At 34.0% G+C, this 21707-nt stretch overlaps 1 protein-coding gene across 1 annotated transcript in view; it reads right to left on the bottom strand.

Annotated features, from left to right (window-relative positions):
* CDH8 (cadherin 8) overlaps positions 1-21707 on the bottom strand; it is a gene marked incomplete at its 3' end in the record, with an annotated part of 356559 nt that overhangs the window by 57759 nt on the left and 277093 nt on the right. Inside the window, exon 8 of the mRNA XM_079723723.1 lies at positions 8394-8515. Coding sequence (XP_079579849.1) covers positions 8394-8515 — 122 coding nt within the window. The remainder of the gene's footprint in view (positions 1-8393; positions 8516-21707) is intronic.

The raw sequence follows: 21707 nt of genomic DNA, 5'->3' as shown, positions 1-21707 counted from the left end.
GCTTCTATTTCTTAGAGCAGTAGTTTTCAACTTGAGGAAGGAAAAGATGATACATGAAAGTAAAATTGTATGAAATTATTTATATATGCACATATATGAAGGAAAAGTCCAGAGCTTTTATCAGATTATCAATGGTGTCCATAACTGAAGGGAACAAAACAAAATAGGCTAAGAGCCATCCCCTGAAAGAGCGGTCTTTGCAAATACAAATTTTGTCTACAAGAGAAATCAAGTTATACCAATGATGACTAATTGAAAAAGGAGGACATACAGGAATTTGAGGAAACTATATTAAAACCCACATGACCCAATTATCCTCAGTTATTTCAAAACTGTATAACATAGTTCAAAGTGAACACTGCTCATATCCATTTAATGGACAGTTCCTGGATACTTTTTTTATAATTTGTAAGGCAATCCAGTTTCTATCAAGGTTTTTCTTTTCCTCCCCAAAGTGTTGTCCCATGTCACATTTCTTTGCATAAATATATCTTTGTCTTTAAAAAGTATTAGGTGGCTATTTAGAGCATGTATCTTAGAGGTCTGACCTATAGAAAATACAACAGGAGAATGTAGATTAGATTGTATATGTTTCTTTTAAACACTAAGTGAAGTCCTCAGTCCTCTTGGTAGACATTTGGGGCCTGTGCCTTCATTAATCCACCACAGAACTTCTGATATTTTCCTCAGTTTCGTTCTTTTTCATCCCCTTTCCCTTTACTGTAACTAAGTTAAGGTAAAATGATACAAAGCAAGGACTCTTAAAGGATGCATTTATACAAAGTTTGAATTTTCCAGTTTCTCCTGTTTCTTATTTTCTTTTGCTTGTCTCTGCATATTTCATCTGTATTTTGTGCATCTCTGAAATGATCAATATTTTTGAAAAATTACTCCATCACTTGCTCTGCTTTGAAACTCTCATTAGTAAAGTCCACAGTTTTTAACATAATTTAGAAGTCTCAACTGCCTTTTTAGTCTTATCTCCTCTCCATCTTCCACTACACAACTTCACAGGAATATTTCCTGATGCCTCATTAATATCATAAACATTACTTCCTAGGCTGAAAATGCATCCTATTGTTTATTCTTCTTAAGCAAGATTTTTCCAGCTGGCTTCCATTTGCCACTAGTTGTATAGTTTTCTCTGAAGGAAATTCAGAAGATTTTATAATCAACTATATTTGGTAAATGCCCAAGACCATTTGGTTCTAGCCCTTTGGGGATTCATATGTATTTATAAATGCAAGGGGATCTTACAGTTAAACAAAACCAGTAGAAGATAATGTTCTTTAATTTCATTTAATATAGTGGTTCCCAATCTTATTGGGTAAAACATGTGCACACACACACCCAGACATACCACGCACCATACCATATACTGATATGCTATACCCTAAAAGTGTTTCTCAGGCTGTCACTTTAAAACACGCTACCCTCTAGAACCCCATATGAGTCTTAAAGGCCCAGAGACCTCTTTAATCTCCTTTTGAAGGTGTTGTATCTACATAGCTTGGTGGTTATAACACTAATTCCATTTGCATCTCTGCCCTTCCAACAATACATCAGCTTCTCTTGGTACCAGATCTTACCCAATTTATGTCACTAACACAAAGCCTAAGACTAAAACCTCCTAATAGCTGGTGTCATTTTTACTTTCTTGAAAAAGACATGCTCATCACCATGGCTTCCATGAACAAATAAAAACAAGCATACACGTGTGCATACCATGCTTCCATCTAAATTCTTATTTACTAACTTGTAGGTTGAAAATAACATGAAGAGAGAACATCAGTCAGTAACAACCCAAGATTTGTAAACAATCCTTTATACCATTGTTTTTTCCGTGGATCATCAATCCTAATATTTAGGTAAAGGGCCAGAATAAAGCATGTGGATTTGGAATCATGCAAGAGGTTCAGTCAAAGCATATAGAGGCTGCAAACATGACTTCAAAAAAGATTTAGATTGTATGTGTTCCTGTAAGTTGATTATGCTGTACTTAAAAAAAAATAATTATATTAGCCCACAGATTCATATGGGGAGGAGTGAAGTACAAGCCCTTTCTTCACTCTTGACAAATACACTTGTGAATTATCAGAGGAAGAGTTATTCCAATACAGGGAAATAGACTGTCCTCTTTTATACTGACCCATTTAGGCATTGTTTATAGTGTTTTGCTCCAAATCAAGGATCATAAATATATAACAATAACAGCGATAAAAACAACAAAAACAATACTAATAAAATATTTTGCTTTTGAAACTATGAAACTAGTTAAAATATATACTACTAATAATTACAATTATTTATTGAGCACTTGATATTGAGCTAGATATTTCTAAAATGTGAGAGTTTAAACTAACAGAAGTTAAGACCCATGGTCACAAAACTAGTAAATGGCAGAGCTGTGACTCAGACTTAGATTGTGCTAGTTTCAAACCTTCAAAAATTCCGAGTATTTTTCACTTTTTTGCTTTGTTTTTTTAGCTTTTCCCCCTCTGTCAAAATTGCACTCTAAAAGTTATACTTCTATTAATGACTCTCTTGAAATGTTTTTTTACATGACTTCTTCAAATATTGTTTTATACATTCCACTAATCTACCTTCCCCTTACTTTACCTAAAGTAAAATGAAAATCATATTTTATGCATTTTGTTGAGGCCATCAATTTCATCTGTTCTAAAATCAATCCTGTCTCTCTCTTGTGTATGCAGATAGATCCTGAAAGATGCCCTCTGGCAGGAAAGTTAAAATTAAATCTCCTATATTTATTGTTTCATGAGTGTTTATAAAATGCCATAATTTCATTTTATTGTTTCACATTTATTAGAAAAAGACCAACAGAAACTAAAAAAATATATAAATATGGTAGCAAACTCACTTATTGCTGCTATTTATCAAGGGATAATTTTACTTTTCTTATTATGTGGAATGCTTTTGAATAGAGTGTGTTGATCACAGGAGTTGTTGGGTTTTTTTTTTTCTTTTGAAAAGTGCTCACTCTTGATCAGAATCTTATTCTCATTACTATTTTTCTAAAAACTGTGTCACACAGGCAATGGAATTTCAAAGTCTGCTCCTTGGGAAGCATTGTGAAATCCTAGAAAGTACAGGGACTGGGGCACCTCCAAGAATAGACTTTGAAGCCCATCTTTCCTACTTTTCATGGCCTTAGTTAAGACCCTTACTCTTATCAGCCTCAGCCCCCATATCTGTAAAATGTCACTGCAACACCAAACTCCCAGAACGGTGATGTTGATTGCACGTTAGATGTCTGTATGTATTGTTTCATTCATGGAAGCATGCAGCCTCCCCAGTCGCCTCTCTCCACCTCCACTGCCAGCACCTTAGGCCAGGCTACCATTATCTTTTGCAATTACAACCTTCTAGATGCTCTTCCTGTTTAATTGCATGTGCACGCGTCTGCGTGTGTGTATGGATTTTATTCAAACATAATGCTCTTTCTGTCCAATTTCATTCTTGCTTATTACACTCGTATTACATTTGCTTATTACTCTTATTATACTCAGCCACAGATGTCTTCAATTTTTCAAACAAACCAAGGTTTTTCTCCCTTTAGGGTCTTTGCACAAGCTTATCCTGTTGGCTAGAAGGCTCTTGTTTCCACTTCTTGTATGACTGCCCTTTCTCATTTTTGTTCAGTTTCAGCCTAAATGATATCCCTTTAAAAAGTAACTTTCTTTACAACACTACGTAAAGTAGATCTCTGCTTTTTCTTTGTTCTCTTCTGTCTATACTGTGTTGTTTTCTTCAACTCAGTTTTCAAAATTTATTGACTCATTCTATGTTTTTTTTTTATTATCCCTCTTCCTCATTCAGTTCCACTGGAGAGAACACTTTTTTTGTTCTTTTCACATTGTTTCCCCAGGTCATATTACAATACTTAGCATCTTGTAGATACACAATAAATACTGTTCAATAAATAAATGAATGATTTTTCATTTGTGTACTCTGTGTGAATAAAACAAGTGTTTCCATGGTAATATCTGAGAAACTAATTATTGAAATATCTGTCACTACTAAATCAGAATCATTCTGAAATTTTGTGGATATCCATTACTACATGACAAGCATTGGCTAGATACGTATCTATAAGTATGGGCTATTATCTTTTTTGACCTGTGATGTTCCCATGATAAGCAAACTTTATATTGCTGCAGTATTGGTCAGAGATAGAAGGGATTAAAAGAGATAAACCAAAGTATGTTTTTAACCCAGACGTAATTAACTTGATGCTAAATAGAACATCTCGACTTCTGTAGATGGTGATGAAGCTCAAATTATACTCCACTAGATTTATTTATAGTAACAGGGGAAGCTCCTTCCTGAAGGAAAAATAGCTGAAGAGGTCAGCTGCTAACTAATTCTCAAATAATAAATATTCTCTGAGACTGAGCAAGAGACCTTGAGTCACCCCTGGAAACACAATATTTTCAGTTCAGTCCCTGTGTCAATGAACCATCTGGAGCACAATACCCTAATTCTGTATGTATGGTAAGCAAGAGGTAAGCACCTGAAATGAAATCTTAGAAAGACCCTTCTGAGGAGATAAGATGTAGAACAGAGTTATGGAAGGCCTTCTGTCCAACACTGACCACTGATGTTCTCTATTCCTCTTTCATGTTTGGCTTTGAGTATGGTGTTCTCATAGTGAAGGAAGATACTGGTTTCTCCTGAAGGAGCTGTTACCTGGTCCTCCACCCATCCCACCAGAGTACCATTCTCTTCAGACAGAACCTGGTTTATCCCCAGCTGACTCCTTTTCAGCACTTGATAGATGTTTCCTATCTCTGGTGGAATGTGTCCTATACTAAGTGGTCTTTTCATTAAGATAGTTCCATTTCCTCTCATCTCTTCAACCTCCTTTCTGCCCAGAGGATTTGAGGTATTTTCTTGCAATTCTACCACATCTAATTTTATCAAGTGCCTACCAGAGAGAAAACTCTGTGAGGGAAAAAGACTGATGTTTGTCTGCCACTAAATCCCCAGTACCCAGCCAAGTCTTGGCATACAGTTTGTGTTCAATAAATATTTACTGTCTGATCAAAACCTATCATCCTATTAGACACATGAACTTTCAGTCAGATATCTTGCCTTCTAATTTTGAAATCCTCAACCAATACACTCATTTCTGCTTTGGCCATTAAAGAGGAGCAAGTGGAGAGAATCTTTTTATTCATCCTGTTAAACTGAGGGCCAAGTAATTTGTAGATGACTATATCATGGCATTATTGAATTGGAGACTAAAGGTATACATCACCTTATAACTTTTAACTTAAGATAAATTACCTGTAACTATTGGGGGAAAATTGTTTTAAATAAGAGTAACTAGCCATCAGAAAATACCACATCAACATCTAATTTTGAAGTGGAGGGATTATTTAAAAGGATTCTAATCAAAAGGGATTCACGTTGGTTTTTTATAATATTGACTGTGAACTCTCTTTGTCATGGGTGGTTGTTACTCTCTTAAGGGAACCAATTCAAGAAAATGTCATCTTTTACTTCAGAATCGTGGGAAGGTGGGAGGAAGAGACAGGACTTCCAGTTCTACTTTCAAAGTAAACCTATGACAATTTAACACAGATGTACCATGAACCAGAGATCTATCTTAGAGAAGAGGAAGGCGGCCTCCCTTTTTTCTCTTTTTCTTTTCTTTTCTTTCTTTCTTTTTTTTTGGACTCTTTGTTTAAATGAGTCCAGCAGAAAAGAGTCAAGTGCAGTAGAATTCTCTACGTTCATGTGGATACTGGTTTTCATTTTGTGAGATGTTTTAAAGAACTCTTTACAAAGGCTCACTCAATCCAGAAGATTTTTTACAGGTTGAGTTTTTTTAATGGCTTGCACTTGATTATTGCTAATGATTTTCAGCTGCATCATCTCCCAGGAAGCTGACCCCCTCGAGTTTAGCCTTAAATCCATATCTTCCAGGCAAACTAGACATTTCAAAGTCACCTGCACTCCTTTCTTTGAGACTGTTATAAAGCAGACATTAATTGTTGAAAAATATTGAGATGACTGTGAATTTAGTGCTAATTCAGTCTTTGACATTTGTTTTGCATGAATGTGATAATGAATATTCTAATTTCAAAGTGAGTCAGCCATTTGTATGGTATTATGAGACACGATTGAAAGTGTATCTATGTTGAACTTATATAAGTGAACACTATTTAGTGTGGATAAGAAAAATGAATTTGGGAAAATGTTAAATATAAAAATGAGATACTTGAGCTATTAAAAGTGACTTAGGAATGATATAATGAATCAAACATGAGTTCTGACTAGCACAAAGGATTCAAGGAATTCAGGAGCTACTTGAACAACTGCGTGTGTATCAACCAGTCAGCCATATGTCCAAAAATTATGCTGAACAGACAAAGATCTGATTATCTTCATGTAAATATGAACTCTAATAAACATGCCTAAATAGATTCATTTGAGGATAAGATAGTGCAGTGGACACACACAACATAAACATTTTTTCACAGACTGAGTCATTCATGTTGATTTGCAAAAATCATAAAACAAAGAATCAACTTTTTCTTTTTATTTTGATCTTGCATAGGAAAGCTGATGAAACAATGCATTTTTTTCTGAGGATAAAAACTGCTGAGGAATCATTAAAACCTTGGAAACAGTCAAAATCCACAGGGTAAACCTCCAGATTCCAGGAGGTCCAAAGGCATGCATGTCAATATCACAAGTGAAGCCAATGTGTAATTTTTGAAATATCAATGCCATTGACTCTCTGAACTCGTGTGATGAGTTTTGCATGAACAATGGAGTTTTATTTAAATTCTAAAGCATTTGACAGTTTCTTTATGATCAAAAATGTCTGGCTTATATCTCTGTGATTGGCTGCATTACCCCAGCAACAATCTGGCCCACACAACCATATCCTTGAAACTGACCTGCATATATTTTGATCAAACTCTCTCTACCAACTGCATTCACCAACTTAGCTAAATGATATTTGCTGCCAAGTATATATACACTCCATCCTCAAAGGATCACAAATAAAAACACTCAAAAGATAAGACCAATAGAGGGCAATTCAACATGATGAAATTAAGAAACATTGAAACTAACGTTAGAATATTATTTTTAAAAAGAGGTCATCTTTGGCATATGATTGCTGAAGGTGAATGTTTTGATTATAACAACATTTATGATGTCTAAGTGTTTAAAATTACTCAATTTTATTATTAGAATTTTAGCTTTTACTTTGTCTGTGTGCACATGTATGTGTATCTTTTTTTGGTAGATGGAAACAATGCCAATCCTTCAGATACAGGAGAGTAGTCTAGGGGAAAATGCCCACTGTTTTATAGGAGAGTAGCAACTTGATCTTTTGTAATAGTTAAATAAAAGTATAGAGCCACAGTTCTATTCCTTTCTTAGGTGGAAAAAATCTGACTCTTGTCAGGTAAACTGCTGGGCAAATAGTAAGTTGAATTCCTAACACCCACGTGAGGCACAAGAATAGTTGGATTAACAACTCCAGTGTCATGCTGTCAGCTGCTGTTTATTTAAATTAAAATGTCACCATCCAGAAATAAATTAGGAAGTTGAAAAATGATAAATTTCTTAAACATACAGTACTTTGGCACCTTGTTAAAATAAGTCTATTACATTTATGTTTTTTAGAACTTTACATAGACTATTTCCATTTTGACATTCAGAATATAGCAGGTTTTGTTTTCGTTCTTTCTTAACTCTCTCCCTCCTTCCTCCCTCCCCGCTTCCTTCCTTCCTCTCTCCCGGTCTCTCTCTCTCTGTGTCTGCATTGTCCTATCTAAGCTACATAAGACAGTTTAAAAGAAAAAAGTTCCATCAATACACATCAATACACAATTATCAGATGCTTTACTTGCATGTCTAAAACATGTTGTTCACATTATGTCTATCTAAATATAGCTACACCTTTACAGATTTAAAAATTCACTTCCTGCCATTGGTCTTCCCACGGTTCCAATGTTATGTGTTATGTCTACATTTGATATGAAACAAACATGCCTTCCCAAGGGCTTTTCCCTCACTTCCCCGTCATTTGAAGGTTAAAATTTTGGCCCCATCACTCTAACACCTCCCCTGTGATCATCCATACCCCGAGATATTTTAAGATATAGTTTATTGGCTCTGGGTTCATGGCACAGCAGGTCATTCCATTTCAGGAGCCAATTTGGTCATAAGTAGGAAGAGAATTAACATCTCTGAAAGAAGAATACTCCCTCTCTGTTCCCATTTGGATGTTTCTTGCCTATGACTTTGCAGATTGTAAATGATGCAAGTGCACACTATAATGCAGGTTAATCAAATATGAGACAGTTGTATACAAACATATTCAGCATTAACAACATGGAGATATTTACTTGGCCGGGTTTTCCATTTTCACATAAAAATGCCTCATATTCGGATGCGAATTCAGGGGCGTTGTCATTGACATCCAGCACTTTAATAGCAACAGGTACTCGGGATATCTGACTGTGGTTCCCTATGGGAAGGAAAAAATAACATCAGCATTGAGGATAATTGCATTTTAATGTGCAATTCAACTTTCTTCTTGAAAGCTTGTGTGTCTGTTTCAACTTCCTTTAATTAGGGTGTTTTCAACATGTTGATTATGGAATCTGACCATTCAGCAAGGAAAAGTAGCAAGTGCTTGGCTGCTTAAAAAAAAGTATAAATTATTATTCCAAACACCATTTGCTGGAGCTTAGCTTGATAAAGACCATTTCTGAATAAATTAAAAGAGGTTTCCTTGATGAAGAAAGCTTTATTTTATTGATAAAGCCCATTGTACAAAAGAAAAGAATGCTGTATGCGACAAAGATTTATCTCTTTCTTTATCTTGGGTAGACAGCCCATTTCTGCACTATTACTTGTTCGACTGACTATATATTAAAGATGAACATCAAAAACTGAAAAAGGCTAGAACCAAATCAGTTGTTGAGAAGGTATCTTTAATACTGATAAAAGGGATAATCTTAAAGAAAGGGAATCATATCTTTTATGAATTTTATTTTTTATTCAGAATTGACCTTGGGATCTTTTTGAGTAAGATAAGCCCAAGTTATTTTAATATGTCATTTTCATAAAGATTTTCATCAGTGTAAACAGATAATAATCTTTTAATCTTTCCAGGTCAATTCCAGTAGCACAGACCTTAATCCTTAAGCCTTAAGTCCTTAAATTTAAAAAATTATACACACACACACGTGCACACACACGCATACATGCACAAATATGCACAGAAATTTGGCCCATTAATACATTGCTGACTTGGCCCACATGATGATTTTTTATTTCTAATAAATGCAGTACCATTGGACTCTGTACCATGCAATAGTCTTTTGATCGCTTGTAAATTATACAGAATGCATTGAAAATGGCCAATTATTTATTTGTGTTTCTGTGGCACTGAATATTTATAAGCTGGGAGGGGAAAAATCTTTGGCTTTTGAATATGAAGAAACAGACTTGTATTTGATATATCAGACTCTTCTTTTTGACAACTGATTAAATTCAGACCTCTGAAACCTTCAAATACTCATTTTTTTCATTACATATAAAAGTGTTTTAAAGCACATGCCAAATAATCACAGCCATGTTACAATTTTGTAGTTGGTTAACCCCACTGGCAATGCTACAAGATTGGAATTTAACTACCATGGCTATTCTCCAATATTCTAATTTGATTAACTATGGATGGATGAATATTATCCTTTGGAATTCCAACCACCTCAGTAATGGAACAAAATCTCAATTCCCAAAAATCACACCAGTGGCCTTAAATGTCTCACCTAATATGTCCTTTTTCTTTTACTGTCTTATGTCTAATGAATTAATTCATTCTCATTCAGAGAGGAGGCATGCGGCTCCCTAGTTTCAATGGAAGGGAAAGTTAAAAAAAGTGTAACACATGACTCTGAGGACAAGAAACTTACATTTTACCCTTTATCTACTTGAATCAGGTAGATAAATGAGTTATAAGGTATTTGAAATAAGGTCTCATTATGTCCTTAAAGATTTACATCTCTTTTCTAGTCTGATCATGAGCTGAATAGCAGCTACTGAAGAGTAAAAGGGAATCTAGTGTTTGCAGGAAACAAATGTTTGGAGCCCCATCTTTAACTCCCACTACAACATGATTCTGAACATGTTATTTAAGCTCATTTTATTCCTGAGGACACTGAAACTCAAGACCTTGACACCTTATTTACAGAACTATTATACACATTATATGAGAAGAATTAGAAGTGCCCAGATCATATTGGGCACATAGTCAAGTGTATCTTAGACTTTATCTTTTATAATTGCAAACATCAGCACCGTGCATATTCAGTGTGCACTATGTACAGTGCAAGATATTTCACAGAATCATCTCATTCAGTCCTTACTGAAGAGCTATGTAGTAGGTAATGTGATCCCCATGTTGTGGATTACTGATGTGGAGACTGACATTCACAGGGCTATATGCCTTTACCAATATGACTCACAAAGTAACTCCAAGACTCCAAAATGTAGTTTTGGCCTTCCAAACAAACATGAGTCATTTTCACAGTATTATATTGATGAAGTTTAAAACAAAGTATATTTGCTTGTTGTTTGTTTACTGGTAAGGTAACTAATCACTGCCATTTCCTCAAGAATGCTTATAGGTTTGTTATAAATTTTTATTTCAAGTTTGACCACTATTTGAGGTTTGAGTACAAATATAAAAAATCAAGCTGGATAAATCTAATGGGTTGTACCACAACTGATATTCTCAGAATTGCACTAATAATCTGCAAGCCTCTGTGAGAAACTGAACAATTTAAATTCCATATTATTCCTCATACTTCGATTTTGCCCAAAGTCCCTTTAGTTGATTGATTTTATTTTGTGATTCTCTGTATTCCAACTCTAAGAACTATTGATTAGTTAGTTACATAACATTCATTTCTTCCGTGCCACGTCTTAGACCAACTCTTGTGTATATAAGTGATTAGAAGAGCCTTCTATTATGTTTTAGTCTCGTTAAGCATTCAATTCATAAACAGACAATGGTCAACATAGACTTGAACAGTGAATAATAGATGCATTGTCTTCGAAAACTGCAGGTACAAGAAAAAGCTGTCATACTCTTTAAACATGATTTTGTTCCTGGGGAAGGGAAGAAAATGCTGAGCTGACTGAGTTAGAGTCACTGAAAATGGTTGATTGGGCCAAGTTTACGAAACATGATATTCTTTGTCTTCCCTCTTTCTCATGCCTTGTACACAGACACACACACACACATACACACACATGCCACAGGCAAACATGCATATACAGATTTTACTCTATTTTGGCAAAAGGATAATTATGCCAAGGCACATGTTCTTAACTTCTCTCTTCTCTTAATCTCACAGTTTTAATAAACTGCAATTATCTCTTAGATCTAGATGGCCAGCAGGTGGTAAAACTCAAGCATAGAGGCTAGAGAATCTCCATGAGCTTCTTTCTGGGATAACTTTCAACATTAAAGTAATATATGCTTTTTCTTATTGTAAGATCTGGGACAGGGTGGTGGTTAACTATTCAGGGGCCCAGATCCCTAGAATAATACCATCTAATTGTTTTCTGTTGTTAGAAGTAATGTAGGTTTGGGAGCTATCACTTAATATTGTTAGAAGATCACGAGCATAGGGGCTATATCATATGATCACTGGCAAGTCACTGAAATATTTTTTGATGAGATTTACAATTTTAAAAGCTAGCATAAAGCTTACTGACAAGAGAAGTTATGATTTAATTTTGTTTTCTTAAGCATATGAATGTCCCAGACATTTACTTTGAGTAATTCTTGAAACTGCTAAATCAAGGAGAAAAACAATAAAATAAAATAAACTGGTGCCATATATCCCCAAAATATCCCCAAAATGTGTTATCATTATCTATACTAGATGAACATGCACAATTGAAATTATTTCAACTTATAATTCTTGACACAAGTGTCATATTTAAATGCTGAAGATTCACTTTTATCTAAATTAATGAAGTGATGGGTGTTCAAAATTTAAAGATATTATAGAGCAATAAAAATTAATTAGATAAGCTTCTAAGGAAATTATTCATGTCCTTTGTGACTGGCCCCAAAATGTTTGCCTTTCATCTGATACACAAACATTAAATATAAAGATATGATAATTAGAAACTTGATTAGCATTCATTAAAGATTAATTTTCTAAACACAGGAGATGTGACAAAGTGGTCTGGAAGGAAAAGCCCATTTCAGTTGGCCACAAAAGTTGACTGTTTTCACATAATGATGGGAAAAAAGGCTGAAATGGCACCTAGTATAAACAACTCCTTGACTTCCACCATTTGAATCGTAGTGACTTCCTGTCACCTCTCTGTCACATAGCCTCATGAATTGCCCATTAATTTTGCCCTTTTATAATCAAAGTTAATGGAATACTGCCAAGTTTACATTACTTGGGAATTTGCTTCTAACTAGTTTCCACAAGCTGCTGTTTTTGCAGGCATCGATTGAAATAAACAGCCTCTCCTTTTCAGGCTGTAAGAGAGAAAATTGATTTGACAAATTTAGATATACTGGTGGGTTCAATAAATAATTCTTGACCCTTCTTTGAGTGGAAGGGTGGAAGGCATGAGCAGTAAATTACAGTCAACGGGGGAAATGCAAAATAGTGAATTTATAATTGAATAGGGATGAGAGGAATGCTGGAAGTTTATAAAACAGGAAGATTCTAACTGAATATATGATTGATCGAAGAGATAGCAACTTAGGAAATTTAAAATGTAACTGATGGGAATTTCAAAGAAGGTTTTGGAAAATAATTTCAGTCGTGAATTTAGGCTCTCTGGTGACTAAAGATAAAACTTTTTGATGTACATTTTGCCCATAAATGGTGTGGTAATTTCTAAATCATTAGTTATGGTTTATTAATTCATAGATTATTAGACAGCATAGAAACAAGGTGGAATATAATTAAGCAGTGGACACCAGCAGGGTAGAAAATATGTTGGGACTTTAAAAAAAATTTTATTGGACAAATATATATCACTTATATGTGGAATCTAATAAAAAATGGTACAAATGAACTTGTTTACAAAATAGAAATAGACTCACAGATGTAGAAACCAATCTTATGGTTACTGGGGGGGGAAGGGATAAATTGGGAGATTGGGATTGACATATACAGACTACTATATAAAATAGATAACTAATAAGGACCTATACTTTACAGCACAGGGAACTCTACTCAATATTCTCTACAAAAATATTCTGGAATATTTTTGATAGTTTTTCTCTTTATAGTATTATTTTTATGTGTTACCCTTTCACTAACATGGCAACTGTATTGATGCACCAGTTAAAACACAATCTATTATCTCCCTCAAATACATACCAAGAAATTTCAACATCAAGGGAGTAGTTGACCACCATAATTTTAATAATTTTTCATTATATGATTGTGAAAATTCCAGCAAGCCAGGCTGTAAAGAGAAGTCATTCTGTTTTACTCCTTAAAATCTCAGTCATATTTAGATTAGTTTAGAATTAAATGAGAACTTTAATCATGGCTCTGGTATCAAATGAACAAAGCTTGTAAGGCATAGTTTTTTTATTAACCAAGTAGTAGCTCTCTCAAGAAAGGTAGAGAAATGCTTTCCCTCACTGTGCAAGTTGTGGACTTAGACGTATTTGAAAATGCCTTAAACTCTCTGGAGAAAATGACTCTTAAATGGCGACTTTAGTTTAAGTCTTCACTGACCCCTGTCTGTTTTCCCTACTGACTACAAAAATGCATGCTGTCTGGCTCCAGCATTTTCAAATGCTCTCTAAATGGGGAGAAATAGGTCTCTTATTTATTACATTCATCTTAAGTGAACCTGGACTTAGTGGAATCCTTGGCAAGACCTCACTTCACCTTTTCCTACTCTCTACAATGAACCCTCAGTATCCTTTTTCCAGCTCACAAGAGTTGAAGTCCTAAAGAATAAGGTAGGCACATTTATGGTTGTTAAATTCTATGGGAAAAAATTTTAGAGCCACTGAAGTAAGAACTGATGTTATGAACTTCTTAGATACTATTTATTTATTAAATATAAAGCTTTAAAACAGTCATGTTCTAAATAAAGGCAACATTAATGGCAGTTTATAAATGAAAAATTAGTACTAATGGGAATGGAGCTATTACATTTTCCATTTTTTTATTAATATGTTATATAATATTACCTACTTTAAAATAAATATATTTATTTATTTATTTTTGGCTGCATTGCTTCGTTGCTGTGTGTGGGCTTTCTCTAGTTGTGGTGAGCAGGGACTTCTCTTCGTTGTGGTGAGCAGGGGCTTCTCTTCGTTGCAGTGCGCGGGCTTCTCATTGCAGTGGCTTCTCTTGCTGCGGAGCACGGGCTCTAGGCACACAGGCTTCAGTAGTTGTGGCATGCAGGCTCAGTGTTGTGGCACACAGGCTTAGTTGCTTCGCGGCATGTGGGATCCTCCCAGACCAGGGCTCGAACCTGTGTCCCCTGCATTGGCAGGCGGATTCTTAACCACTGCACCACCAGGGAAGTCCAATATTACCTACTTTTAATTCTTTTTTAAAAAAATTTAAGCACTTACTAGTTTTATTTTATTTTAATATACTAAACATTTTAACTTAAAATTTATAAATATGCATTATTTGTCAAACTTTTTCCCAAGACCTTTTCTTTGACAATAAATCTGCTTCTAGAGTTCTGAGTTAAATTTACATAAACCAGTAATTCATGGCTTTTGATTTCCAAGTATTTTTTAAATTAAGGTAATACTGGCTTAGAACATCATATAAGTTTCATGTGTACAACATTACAGTTCGACTTCTGTAGACACTACTGTGCTTACTCAGATACTTTTAATTCTTTATTTATGCTTACCAATTTGTTTCCTTTTGTTGTCTACATTCTTTTTTGTTTTGTTTTGTGTGTATGTGTGTATGCATACATGGTTTTTATGTGTTCATTTTTGTTTTGTTTTATGTACACCTCTCTTTTCTACTGTGTACTACTCTTGCTGAATTTGTGACTGGAAAATACTGACTCCCTCCTTTCGCAGCCTTAAGTGCATGTTTAAATCCTTTTTATACATCTCATCTTTCTCCATACTGTAAGAGGCGAGGAAACAAAATGCCGTAATGAGTTTATTATTCCTTATGCTCCCTTTGGTAATCTAAGTCTTTGCAAAATCTCTAATTCTACTCTGCCAACAAAAATTGAATTATGCTTCTATTACGAAATCTTCAGTGATTTTTTTTCCCTAATTATTTCAAATAGGATTGATTCAAAATCATTGGAACTGAATTTCTTGGTATTACTCTTACAATGCAATTCAGTTTAAATCCCTTATATATTAGAATCTTAATAAAGGAGACTCACACTTTCAGAGGAATATAGATTTACCTAATATTCAGCTTAAATGCTAATTCAACACCAGCTTAGAATAACAGTTGTGCCCCTAATACATGCATACACGTACACGCACACACCAACACAGACACACTTTATTAGGGAAGAAAACTAATATTGTAAACTACCCAGCATGTATTGTGTGATCTGTTATGTACTATTTCTTTGAGGTTTTTTGGGTTACTGTGAAGGCATTATTTTCTTAAATGGGAATATGATTTCAGGCTATGTAAGACTGAAATTTATATGAGTTACATATCAGAGTAGGGAGTAAAGAACATCCAGTGCGCCTAGAAATCATGTGGACTCTAGTCACCTTGCCCATATTTACTCAAAGCCAAGAAGTGATAAAGCTGAAATATTAATCCAGGGCAGTTTTATCAACAAGTGAAAAAAAGAAAAACCCAACCCACAGAAACAAACAAAACTGATTATTCCCCACAGGCTCTCTTTAGCATAGCACTCGTAAAACATAACCTTAAAATATATTTTTAAGATGGATCACTTCCCAAACAATACAATATCCTAATAAACTAATAACCTCAAAAGAAAGGTTTGATGATTCCATTAACATGGAATTTTTATTAGTGAATTTATTTTTAGAAATATAATTTTCATATTTTTAATTATTTGGGTAACTCCTTACATTTTTTTGTGTGAGATCAACTTTTGTAGTAGAAGTAAGCCATGAAAACAATAAAGTGCATACACCTTATGGTTTTATTCCAGTGTATTTTTATAAAATGAACATACCCATGTAACTATCACTCAGGTCAAGATATAACCAGCATCCCCAAAGCTTCCCATGTACCCCATCTCAATCATTATGCCCTTCAAGGTAACCTCTACTCTGTTTCTTAACACTATATTAGTTTGCCTTCTTCAGAACTTTATAAAAACTGAAATAATATAAAGTACACACTTCTGTATCTGACTTCTTTAGCTCAATATAGTATTTGTAAATTCATTAATGTGGTTGTAGGCAGCTGTAGTTCATTCTTTTCCACTGTTTGGGAAAGAATTTCATTGTATACATATACCACCATTTATTTATTCTCTTACTGGTGGATATTTGGGTTGTTTCAGTTTCATGCTATTCTGAAAAGTGCTGCTATAAATATTTTGTGTATTTCTGTTGGTGTACAAATACGTGAATTCTGTTATGTTACATACTTAGGAATAGAATGAAAGATTTTAGAATTGGCTCCTTTCAATTTTAGCATATGCTTCCAAGTATGTTTTCTAATGTGGATGTGCCAGTTTACACTCTGACCAGCAATGTATAAGAGTCCAAGTTGTTGCATGTCTTCAAGAACACTTGGAAAAGCCAGTTATTTATTATTTGTTTTTCATTTTAGTCATTGCAGAGGTGTACAGTTATGTTTCAGTTTGATTTTATTTTAATATCTTGATGATTTGATGCTAAGGACATACTATGCTTAATGGCCACTTGGATATCTTCTTTTGTGAAGAACCTGTTCAAGTTTTTGCCATGTTTTAATTGGTTGTCTATGTTTTTCTAATTGATATGCATATTATATATTAAGGATACGTGTCCTTTGCTAGATGTGAGTGTCACAATACCTTTCCCTACTCTGTGGCTTAATTTTTCACTCTTAATAGTAACTTTTGATGAACACAGATTCTTAACTTAATAAAGCTGAATTCGTCAGTTTTTGCTCTTATTAACGTTAACACTTGTTGCAACTGATTTGTTAATTATTTGAATAATCCAGAATTTGAAAATTCTGTTACTTTTAGAAGGTATATTATTTTTTTCACATTTACATCTCTGATCTCCCTGAAGATTACTAAAATTGACGTTCTGAGTTAGAGGCCAGGTTCAGTTTCATCCACTCATGGATATCCAATTCACTGTCAACTTTATTGTAAGTCCACCTATGCTATCTTTGTCATTGAGTTGAGTATTTTTGTACAGCCTTGTTCCCGGAATTTTCTGTTTTGTATATTTTTCTGTCTTTATGCTCATACAATCCTCTTTTAATAACTCTTTATGATAGATCTTCATATATTGTTATCATGAATATGGTAAGATCAACCATTTTTCTTTTAAAATATTTTCTTCATTATTTTTCCCTTTAAATTTCTTTACACATTTTAGTATTATTTGTCAAATTGTGGGCACAGACACACATATACACACACACATAGCTGTTGGAAGTTTGATTGATATTGCAAAGATTCTACAGATAAATTTAAAGCAGATTGACATCTTTTACATTTGAATCTCCAAATCATGAACTATGTATATACTTCATTTATTTATATCTTCTTTAATTTCTCTCAGTAATGTTCTGTAGTTTTCTGTTTAGAAGTTTTGTATGTCATTCATTAGATTTTGTTACTATTTAATTGAAGTCTTTTTACTATTATAAGTAGTATATTTATTTTCTGAGTATTGTTAGAAAATAAAAATATTATTTTGTAACTCTAACAAGCATGCAAACTTTCTTCATTATTGATAATAGTTTAACTTAGATTTTTTTCCTTTTTATGTACTCAATCATGTTGTCTATGAGTAGTGACAACTTTATTTCTTCTTTGTGATATTTATACTTTAATTTCTTACCTGTATCTTACTGTACTGGTTAAAACCTTCAGTGTAATAGAATAAAAGTAGCAATAGTACACAACCTATCTCATTTCCAATCTCAGGGAGAAACCTTTCAGTATTTTACCATTAGGTCTGATATTCGCTATTTTTTTTGTAACTATCCTTTATCAAATTAAGTTCTCTTATATTTCTAGTGTGCAAAGAGCTTTTTCAAGAACAAGAGATGAAGATATAACATTTTCTGCATCTGCTGAGAATGATCATACGTTTTTTCTCTTTCCTTTCCTCAGGATTTTAATTTACATTAATAGATTTTCAAATGTTATCATCTGTCCTTGTATTCCCTGGGTGTAATATTATATTTTTATATTAACAGTTTTGATTTGCTAATATATTACTTAGGATTTTGTTTATGAGAAGCAGGCTGTTAATTCTCCTTTCTTGTAATATTCTTGTTGGGTTTTAGCATTAAGATTATTCTGGCTTTGTGACATAAGGTGGAAACTGCTCCCTCTTTTACTTCGCTCTGATAAAGTATGTGTCATGTTCATTTGGGCATGACAATTTATGTGTTAAGAGTTAGTAATTGTGAATTCAATTTATTCAATAGAGAAAATGATAGACATATTTTTCCCTTTTTCTTATCTATGCCAGTTTGCACTGACTGCATTTTTCAACTTATTAGTCTATCTCATATACATTTTAATCCTTATTCCATAAATATGTTAATAATGTCCAGCTATTGTTTTTTAACATCTATAGAATCTGTAATGAAGTCCCCTTTGTAATATTTTTTTCCATGCCCCCTGCAGTGAAAGCATGGAGTCCTAACCACTGGACTGCTGGGAATTCCCTGTCATTTCTAATACTGGCAACTTGTACCTTTTCTGCTTTTTCTTGCAAGATTTTATCAACTTTATCTTCGCACATAAAGAGCTTTTGGCTTTGTTGAATTTCAGGACTGTATATTTGTGTTCAATTTCACTATATTCTACCCTATATTTATTTTCACCTCACTGCTAGTTTTTAATTTTCTGTTCACTTTTAGCCTTTTTGAAGTGGATGCTCAGATAAATGATTTTTAGCATTTCTTCTTTTCTAATATAGCCATTTAAGGCTAATTTCTCTTTAGGCACTGTGTTAGCTGTATTCCACAGGTTTTGTCATGTCATTATTTTGTTTTTTTTTTTTTTTTTTTTTGCGGTACGGGGGCCTCCCACTGCCGCGGCCTCTCCCGCTGCGGAGCACAGGCTCCGGACACTCAGGCTCAGCGGCCATGGCTCACAGGCCCAGCCGCTCCTCGGCATGTGGGATCCTCCCGGACCGGGGCACGAACCCGTGTCCCCTGCATCGGCAGGCAGACTCCCAACCACGGCGCCACCAGGGAAGCCCATGTCATTATTTTGTTATCATTCATTCTTTAAATGTGCTAATTCCCTTTGTGATTTTATTGTTTTCCATGGATCAATTAGAGACATATGACTTAATTTCCAATACTTGGGGATCATTTCAGGGCCTTTGGTGATTTATTTCTAGCTTAATTCCACTGTGTTAAGAAAGCATACTCCGCTTTGAGTGTTGAGACTTGATTTATGGCCCAATTTTGGCCATGTTGGGTAAATGTTTCAAGTGTGTTTGACAATAATAATATTTTTGTAATTTTTGAGTGCAGTGTTTTATACATTACAATTAGGCAAGTTGACTAATCATGCTATTCAAACACTTTCTATCCTTACTAATTTTTTGTCTACTTATTTGATTAGTAGAGTTGTAGGTGAAAATTTTCATCTACAAGTGTTGACTTGTCTATTTCTCCATTTGCTTCTGTCAATTTTTTGCTTTATGTACTTGGCAAACATCTTATTAGGTACATACAAATTTAGAATTTTTATATCTTCCTGCTGAATTTAATCATTTATCATTATGAAAAATTTCTATTTTGGGTAATATTTCTTTCTTCTTAGTCTATAGCTGAACCATTTTGGTTTTAATTTGCATAGATCTTCTTTCAATCGTTTCAGTCTTTAAGTGTTCTTATATTTGAGGTTTATTTCTGATTAAAAACACGATTTGAAAATTGCTTTTTTCCTAGTCTGACAAAGAATGAATGTCTTTTAATTGAAGTATGTAGTTTATTTAAAATTAGTGTGTTTATTTGGGTTAGAATTTCTTCTTGTACTTTAAAATTTTCTTCATCAGTTCTTTCTCATTTTTCCTCTTTTCTATTTTTTTGGGGATTCATAAGTTTCAATTCTTTTATTTCCCCCAACTAACAGGCTAATGGGGGAAATGAAAGAATTAAAACTTATGAATCCAAAAAAAGATAGAAAAGCGGGATTAGCCTATTAGTTACATAGTCTTCTATTAATATTATTTTAGTGGTAACCTTAAATACCATATTTGTATATATGTCACTGACTTATTAGAATATGCCTTAGAGTAATGCTTCAAACATATTATGTACAATGAAAGGATATGTATAATGCATTAATTGTTTATGCCATTTTGTTACCGTTTTCCTGTATCTAGGTTTTAATTTTGGAAATCAGATATGAAAATGTGTTATCTTCCTTCAGATAGATAGAGTTTGATTTTCTCCTCACAGGAAGGTCTATATAGATGGATCATCTCGATAATCTTAAGGCTGGATTTCAGAATTTATGAGGGCTGATTTAATTTCTGGTTTTCCCTTATTTCTAAAGCCCACCCTTTCTATTAAATTGCAAAAAAAAAAAAAAGGTTTTTTTTCGCTTTTTGCTGCTTAGCACACGCTCTCTCATAGCCTTGAAATCCTCTTACTCCTGCACATGTTAAGATTTGGTAAATGCATCATGGGAAAAATACATCCATGGTGCTTTGATGTCTTCTTTTCAATTACCTCCTCACTGTAGACTTGGCCTCTCCATTTCTGGATACCTCTGTAGCCCTGAACTGCAGCTTTTGTCTCACAGTCCCATGAGACACTCATAAACTCCAGGTCACTGATTTCTGCTTGGTTTCTATGCCCTCTGAGTTGAATCACTTAAAGTCCTGAAGGAAATAAGCAGTGCTAAATTTAGGAGTCACTTCAGTTTGTTTCCTTTCTTCCTGGTATCTTGGCTTCTTAAGTACTGGCTGCCTTCAAATACCATTTTTTTCTCTAATTTTGTAGTTATTCTCACTGGGGGAATTAGTTGGATATAAGCTACCATCATAGACATAAGAAAAATACATAATTACCTCTATCCCATTGTGGTATAATATGTTCATTGTTTTCCCAAGAAATTTAAACTGTAAATCACCCTACACTTATGGAACAATGGACAAAATATTACTATAAAATGACCCTAATCCTCCATGAGTTATTGCCCAGCAGAATTCACATATGGTAATTAAGATTGTGTTATCCTTAGTTAATGCTCTGACTACAAAGCCAGACCAATCTCTTGAGATTCCTTTCCTCAGTCTATGCTTTGGCCACAATAAATTATGCATTTATTGTGACAGTGGACCAAGATGTATATACCATAATGAGTGACAAAAACAAAACAAATACATAACTCAAGATAAATGATTAGCAGAGGTGGTAGAAATGACTGCAGTGCAAGCCACCACCTCAGTGTCAAGTACATGATAATAAAATGGATGATGCTGATTTATTCCCAGATGTTAATATTAAAAGGGTTGAATATAT

This window comes from Hyperoodon ampullatus (genome assembly GCF_949752795.1).
Source record: "Hyperoodon ampullatus genome assembly, chromosome: 18".
NCBI lineage: Eukaryota > Metazoa > Chordata > Mammalia > Artiodactyla > Ziphiidae > Hyperoodon > Hyperoodon ampullatus.
This window is presented reverse-complemented; position numbering and strand designations above follow the sequence as displayed.